We start from the raw sequence: 7,976 nt of genomic DNA, 5'->3' as shown, positions 1-7,976 counted from the left end.
ACACCCGTGCAGGCCGCCCGGTCACTGACCGGTCATGATTTTTTGACCCATACGAGCCCCTCAAACGGGCCTCAAACGGCCGGGCTTGCCGGCATACTCGTATCCAGCTCAAATATGGGGTGGATATGTGGGCGTCCAGGCGTTTCCGTCACGTAGGACTGACGATGGGGTCCCATGCGGACTCGCCAGGAAACTCGGCGGTCCGACAGAGGCCTCCTCCGTCGCCGCGGTGTGAACAACACGTGGCGCCGCTCTGGCTTGCCGCCCAAGGCCAAATCCGGCTATTTAATTCTGCCGGCGTCCCCAACCCTAGCCCATCCACCTCCTTCCACTTTGCGCCACCACCCGAGCCCATCCGCCTCCTCACCCCTACTCTCCCACGCTCTACGGCATCGCCATGGTCCGGCGGCTGGTCACCACGTACGCTATGCTCACGCCGGAGTGCCAGAGGTAGATCATGGAGGAGATCCAGACAAGGCGCACCGTCCGCATCGCTGTCGGGCTGCCTCTGGACTCGCCAGAGCCGGAGGAGGACGAGGAGCAGCAGCCGGACTGGGACGAGGGAGAGCCGCTGTCGGAGCCGATGGAGGTGGTGGATCTTGAGGAGGACGAGGCAGAGCTGCCGGAACAGGGGTTGAACAGGGCGGAGGCGGAGTTCGCCGTCGCCCAAGCCGCGAAGATGGCAGATCAGCAGACCATCCTGGAGGCCATCCAAGATGAGCCCTACGTGGAGGCCAACCGTCAGTTTCTCCGGCAGGAGCAGGAGGCGTCCGAAGCGCTCTTCGGTGAACTTGGCGCTGAGATAGAGGAGGAGGAGGAGGCCGGCGTAGAGGCGCCGGAGCTCGGGAGCTGCCACTGCCGCCCATGCTGCCGGAGCCGGGCACGGAGATTGTCGACATCTCCGACGAGGAGTAGCTAGATCTCTATGTAGTACGTAGGTTTTAATGTCTGCATGCTTTTGTATGGATTTAAGAATCTAGCATGAGACGTCCAGATGCAGTGGTATTAATTTGAGAAGTGCCTGGTCACTGCCGGTGGATGCGCCAGGGCCATCCGCGTGAGGAGTTATATTTTGTCATATGCGGCTGTAGATGCTCTAAGAAATGAATGTACATATCTACTATTCCCTTAGTTCATAATATAAAAGCATTAGCGTTTTTTGACACTACACTAATGTAAAAACCACTTTTATATTACTGAGACGGAGGGAGTAGTAAGGAAAGACTTGTTTTAAGTGCATAGGACAGGATAGCGACCGTAGTATACATGCGCATGCAAATCGACGGAGGAACAAACAACGAGGCTGTGCCTTCCACCTACCACGATCAATCAATCCAGCGGCCCTCACCCAGTCAATCGTAGTACTATGAATTTATCGTTACGGACGGCAAGATTCAACAAACAATCAATTGGTGTGTGGCCTCAAGATATCTATCGTCGTCCCACAGTGAGCTGCCTACGTACTTGCTCGGCTGTGTATGTGTATACATATGTGAGCCCACGGAGTGTGTACACAGCTAGTCAATGCTGGTCACGCCTTCACGCGTTAGACTCTGTCGGTCAAGTGCAGAGCGCCCAACAACGTGTGTCGCGCCGTCCCATAGCTAATCTTTTTTTTTGCCGGGAGAATAAATATTAGTCCTTCAGTATCTCTCACCCAATTTTTTGTTAAAAAGAAAAAACTAGACTTTGTACGCTTCTGTCCCAAATCGAGCGCCTCAAGATATTCACTACTACTACATAAATAACTAGACTAATATTTGCTATTAGCTCCCGCGAGGTAAGATATTGTTAATGATTTTGTATTGGTAATGTGGAACATTTAGTTGGCAAATAAGGAAATAAATTATAGCGGTCTTAAATCATGAAGGTATAAATAAGGTAATACATAGTAGTATCAGTTCTAACAAATGTTATATTTGCCACCTACCCAGCATTGATTTCTCACAAGTTAGTTGGCAGAAGCAAGTTTTTTTTTTATTTGCATTGCTGTAGTAGAAAATAGAATTTCAATTATTACTCTCTCTGCCACATAATATAAGATGTTATTACCACCAATATGTGAGTAGATCGGTCCTCATAACATCTTATATTACGCGATGGAGGGAGTATTAAGTCATTACTTAAGAAAATAATGCCAATTTTTTAATAATAAATAACCATGCAGTTGGTTGCCCCCCCCCCCCCCCCCCCGCGGGCGACTCGGGTGGCCACCCAACCCTAGCCGCCACCGCCGGCCGCCATCCACCCCTCTCCTCCGCCGCTGCCGAAGGACGTCGTGAGGCAAAGCCGCGTGGCTGACGGCAGCGGCGGGGGTCCTTTCGCGTCAGCAGGCGGCTCTCGGGCACGGGCGGGGGTCTCTCTTGCTAGCCGACGCGCCGATCTGAGGGCTGGTGCCTGGATCCGGCGGCGGCATGGAGCTACGCGTGCGGGCGCGGAGCTGCGAGTGGGTGGCGCTGGGCGGAGGCTTGGGGGCGCGGTGCCCCGGGCGCGAGAGCGCGGACTACTCGCTGACTCGACAGCGGCGTCCCGTGGTGGGTGGCACTGGTGTGGGGGCTTGGGCGCGGCGATTTGGCTGGGTTGGCGCGCAGTATGTGGCCGATGCAGCTCCTGGTGCCCTGTCGCCCCAGATCTGCGCGTGCGGCGGCGTCTTCTTGTGCACCCTCTCCCGCCTCTCCGTTCTTGCGCGCTGGTGGCACTAGCTGCCGGCTTTCGGGCCGGTCCAACTTGTGCGGGGGAGGGGGAGGTGGAGGGAGTCCCAGGATCCACGCGACGGTGCTTTGCGTCGTCTTCTCATGGTGCAGTGGGGGTGCTACTCTCCCCTCTCGGGGCCTACTGCTGCAGTCGGAGGTGTGCCAGGTCTTGGATTTTGAGGTGATGGCCGAGTGTTTGGCTCCAGGTGAAAACCTTGCAAAAACTTCTATTGATGCCAGTAACGGCGACGCCATTTGGCGTCGTTCTCCTCCTTTGGGGCCTTGCTGAGGAGTTCAGTTCACTCAAAATCCCTCGAGTCTGGTTTCTCCGGGTGTAAGCCCAAGATCTAGTTATGCTAGATCGGGCGACGACGGCGTCAGGGGCGTCGCTACCTCCTTGCAGGCGTCGTCTTGGAGACAATGACTATTAGTGGTAACCGATGACTCGCGGGGGTGGCGGTGGAGTGTGGCTGTGTTGGTGGTGGTGCGGCCGGCTCGGGGTCGACGGTGGTTTTGTGCTCTTCTTTGGCGGTGTTCGTGCTCGAGTGCTTCTTGGTGTGTCTCTGCTAGGCGGTGCCCTACGACTACGCCGGTGGCACACAGGTGCTGTGGCGTCGTCTCGGCCCCGCGTGCCCTTTCGAATGTACCCCCGACACAGGTGGTGTCGCGGCGTTGTGCAGTCTCGGATGCCGATTGCGTCAACGGTGCAGTGTCGTGGTTTGGTCTGCTAGCCGACGCCCCTCGACTACATCGGTGGCACACAGGTGCCGTGGCGTCATCTCGGCCTCGCGTGACCCTTAGAATGTGCCCCATGACACAGGTGGTGTCGCGGCGTTGTGCAGTCTCGGTTGCGTGGAGTCTTTCGATTGCGTCGACGGTGCAGTGCCGTGGGTTGGTCTCGGTGAGCCGATGCCTCGATTATGCCGGTGGTGCTCTTTGTTGAGTTTTGTTGACCCTCTTTGTTCTCACCTGCTAAGTGTGTTGTTAGTGTGTGTCTTTTTTCTTTATCTCTTCCCCCTGTGCCCCCTGTACCTCTGGTTCACTTGAACCTATCTTGCAAAAAAGGCTGCAAAGCCTTATATGCAACATGAATACAATTCAGGTGGGAAAACTCCCCCCCTGAAAATTCAAAAATAAAAAAAAACATGCAGTTTTGCATATGATTTGTCACAGTGTACTGACAAATAATTATGATTTTTCACAAGGTTGTCGGTAGAAATGTCCACTAATTTTTATTTATGACAAGGTAACTGGCAGAAACCATATGCACAATAGACATAAAGCATCTATTTTGAAAGATAGGCTATTAATCTGTCAACAGTATTTTCTGTTTATCCATCTATACTTACATATTTATATAGTCAAATGTACCCTTAATACACCGATACCAGCTTCTTGAAATTTCTTCTATGTTCTTTAATAATATTTTTGAAAGCTCACTTCTTCGCTTGTTACAGAAGAGGAAAAACTGGCCCAAGGTTTGTGCAAAGAAACAACCTCGTTAATAGTATGCTTTCTACACGTGTCGCTTGGACTATAAATTATTAGTTGTGTGATGATTTCAGCTCAATTTTGCGGGGATGATTCTGGAGGACTGGGTGGATCAACCGGATCCGATGCGGGGAAGTGAGAGCAGTGTCGTGCAAATGCCTTGTTGCCGGCGATGGCAAGAGCCGGGAACGGCGATGTATGCGGACGTCCTTAGATTCTCAAAAGCATCGTTGTGGTGTTGTGCTCCTCTACTTTTCCTAGGCTTTGGGCCCCTTGGGAAACGTCGGATTTTTGTTTTCACCGAGTCGGATGATGACGATACCAAGACTAGTCACAATGGATAGTAACTTAGAAATACGTTACTACCTCTACAGTGGGTAGTAACATATGTGTGGTGTCATGTAACACTTTATTTATTACTCCCTCCTTTCCGGTTTATAGGACTCAAATCTGAAATCTCATCAACCAAGGCACATGGTGAGTGGTATCTCGTGCTTTACAAAACCACTCAAACTAAATTGATGCATTAACTAGGATTAAGTACACTGCATGCATGCTTGGCCACTAGATGAGTAGAAGCATTACATGCATTGGTGAGTTTTTCTTAATTCTTGCATGCGAAGATTTAATGCGCCTCGAAATCTCAAAAGGAGATGAAGATGAGCCCTTTAAATTGAAAAAATGAAAAATTTGAGATAAGCCTTATAAACCGGAAAGGAGGGAGTAAGTTGTAGACTCATCTTCTCTTGGTATGTGTGATATTACAGTGGGGAGTAGCTATGTTATCACATGCCTCTCTTTCCTTATTAATTATTGGTCACATCATCTGTTTTGCCTAGAGATGTGTGATGTTATCACCTATTTTATTTCCATGGTGGGTAGTCTAATTGGGGCATCATTTTCAGAGTCCGGGCAGCCTTAGAGTAAGTACAATAGACCTGAGTCAGCGGGCTATAAGGAATAAACTAGTATATTTTTGCTTAGTTTGAGGAAAGAGAAGAGGAGAGGGAAGGTAAACGGGCTCTTCATGAAGAGCCAGCTCTAGCACGTGCTCCTAGGCACTTTGAAAGAATGGAAGGTAAGACACATAATAAAAAAATAGTACACTTTTTTGATCTACTATTGTACATGTTGACTATAAAATGAGCTGTAAATGACATGGCACTGGCTTATAACCAGCAGCTGGCTATACTATTGACCATGCTCTTAGGGGAACAAATGTGTTTCGTTGCCGACGTGTAGCAAAGGCTAGGTGGATCCGTGAAAGGTCGGGTCGTGGAAAGGTGGTGGCCACTTTGTTGCGGTGGACGTGGAAAGGTGGGAGCTGTGTGACTGAAATGGCTCTATAAATTCCGCAGCCAGCGACGCGGGATGCAGCGGCACAATTCAAAACAAGAGTTCCAAAGTAAAGCAGCTCAACTGCGCCATGCATGCAACTCGAACATCCAGTCTCGAGCTCCAGGGTGAAAGCCTAGGTCTTCACCCAAATTGATTAAACCTGGCAATGGTGATGTTTCTACGTTGTTACCATGTTGACAAAGTGTGGTATTGCAAGCCCTAGAACCAAACAGCCCCTTACTTCTTGATCCTTAAAAAAAAAATTAGTAAAGGGACGTGGCGATGAAGAAAATGGCTCTATAAATTCCCATGAGGTGCAGCCAACGACGAGGCATGCAGCGGACAACTCAAAAGAAGAGTTTCAAACTAAAGCAGCTCAACTGCGCCATGCATGCAAACAAGACTTCTCCAGCGAAGCAGAAGGAGGGACGTGACATCTCCGTGGACATGTACCCGTTCATACGCAAGTACAAGGACGGCAGCATCGAGCGTTTCCTGCGCAGCCCATTCGTGCTGGCGTCGCCGGATCAGGGCGGCAACCGCGGGGTGGCGACGAGGGACGTCGTCGTCGACAAGGCCACCGGCGTGTCTGTGCGCCTGTTCCTCCCGTCCCGTGCCGCCGACACCGCAGGCAGGAATCGGCTTCCCCTCGTCATCTACGTCCATGGCGGCTCGTTCTGCACGGAGAGCGCTTTCGGGCGGACGTACCACCGCTACGCGACCTCCCTCGCCGCCAGCGCCGGAGCCCTCGTCGTGTCGGTGGAGTACCGTCTAGCGCCGGAGTTCCCCAGACCCGCGGCATATGACGACGCGTGGGCCGCGCTCCAGTGGGCGGCGTCCTCGTCCGACCCATGGCCGGAGTTCCCGCCGTACGGGGTGGACCGGCTGTGGCCGTTCGTCACGGCCGGCCAGGCCGGCAACGATGACCCCCGGATCGACCCTCCGGCCTCGGAGATCTCATCGCTGGCTTGCCGCCGCGTGCTCATCGCCGTGGCCGGGAAGGACACTCTGCGGGACCGCGGCCTCGACCTGGCGGCCCGCATGCGCGATCACGACGCGCCGTGGCCTTGGATGACGCCGGGGCGCCGCGAGGTGACGGTGGTGGAGTCGGAGGGCGAGGACCACGGCTTCCACCTCTACTGTCCGCTGAGGGCCACCAGCAAGAGGCTCATGGGGAGCATCGTGGAGTTCATAAACCAGCAGCCCAGCTCGTCGCCTGCTAATCCTATGGTGCTCGGCGTGCCCACGACGCTGTTCAAGGACGTGTTTGGGTATGGCACGACCATGAAGTCCTGGGGCACACGGTCCAGTATGGCACATAACAGAGCACACGGTTCTGGCGCGCACGGTCCCGTATGGCCATCCAACAAAATCTCAGTTCGACTGCCGATGCCTGCTGGTAAAGCTCATCACAAACAACATCCATTATCTGCTGCGGCTCCGTGGGGTTGTGTGATGAACAAGTTTTTCTAGATGACGGCCAGCCTGATCAACATCCGTTAACTGCTGCTGTATGGCATGGCCAAGAAGTCCTGGAGCACACGGTCCTGTATGCCCTTCTCCTACGTATACTACACTAAATAAAACACAAAGACTCTGCTACGTAGTACTCCATTAATTACTCTATGAGTCGTGTGAGTCCTTCATGCCAAGAGCTGGATTATTAGTTAAGAGGGTCCTATATATTGGTCCCATCCATTGGGATTTGTGGGAGATCAAATTCACAAATGCATGCCAATTACCGGCCAGGGAATTATATGTGAACTTGTCTTGCTTTATCTTATCATTATTTGGTGTCTACTAAATATATATTGTATGTCTTCCTTTAAAAATGTACTATATTGTATACCTAATCATGTTGAACTCTTATTTTGTATTGAATGTTATTGTACATACAATATTAGATTCTCAACCCGTTGCGTGTTCATGGTGCATATTATGTCTTTTTTTTCTTGCACTAGCAATAGTGCCCGTGCGTTGCAACGGATTAACAGCAAAAGAATCATAAAATTTATAGCCCCACAATGTAGTACTTCCTCAAGCGTCGGTTCGTATCCCTCTCTCGCACTAGCGTGAACGTAAACTAACTACTGGCTGTCGCTCGGAAACCGGAAACCGGTACACCTGGGCCTAACACTCCATCCACTCATCGTATACTCCTGGCGTAGCACTTCCTCGCCATCAATGATATATGCACCTGCATCGTCACATGAATCGATGATATGCAACATATATAGTTGAGCAACAGAAAGAGACAGACTTGGCAGAAAGAGAAACAACATATCATAAGCATAAATAACAAAGTTTATCGTACCCAAAATGCCCTAACTAGAGTGATCTTCACTAGTTGAGGAGGACTGTTTAATTACATCACAAATAAAGTTTCGTCGTGCATAACTCAAAGTTTCGTCATACAGAAAGTATGGACTAAACGGACACATTGTCATATATCGT

The 7,976-nt window shown here is 51.2% G+C and overlaps 1 protein-coding gene across 1 annotated transcript; it reads left to right on the top strand.

The window, feature by feature from the left end:
* Nucleotides 1-3,115: 3,115 nt before the first annotated feature.
* Nucleotides 3,116-7,308, top strand: LOC120971000 (2-hydroxyisoflavanone dehydratase-like). The gene has a single exon (XM_040397754.3). The coding sequence runs from the start codon at nucleotides 5,832-5,834 to the stop codon at nucleotides 6,993-6,995; it is 1,164 nt and encodes a 387-aa protein (XP_040253688.3). The 5' UTR covers nucleotides 3,116-5,831; the 3' UTR covers nucleotides 6,996-7,308.
* Nucleotides 7,309-7,976: the final 668 nt, after the last annotated feature.

This window comes from Aegilops tauschii, chromosome 7 (assembly GCF_002575655.3).
Source record: "Aegilops tauschii subsp. strangulata cultivar AL8/78 chromosome 7, Aet v6.0, whole genome shotgun sequence".
NCBI classification, from domain to species: Eukaryota; Viridiplantae; Streptophyta; class Magnoliopsida; order Poales; family Poaceae; genus Aegilops; species Aegilops tauschii.
Note: the sequence above shows the minus strand (reverse complement) of the source record. Positions and strands in the feature narration are given on the sequence as shown.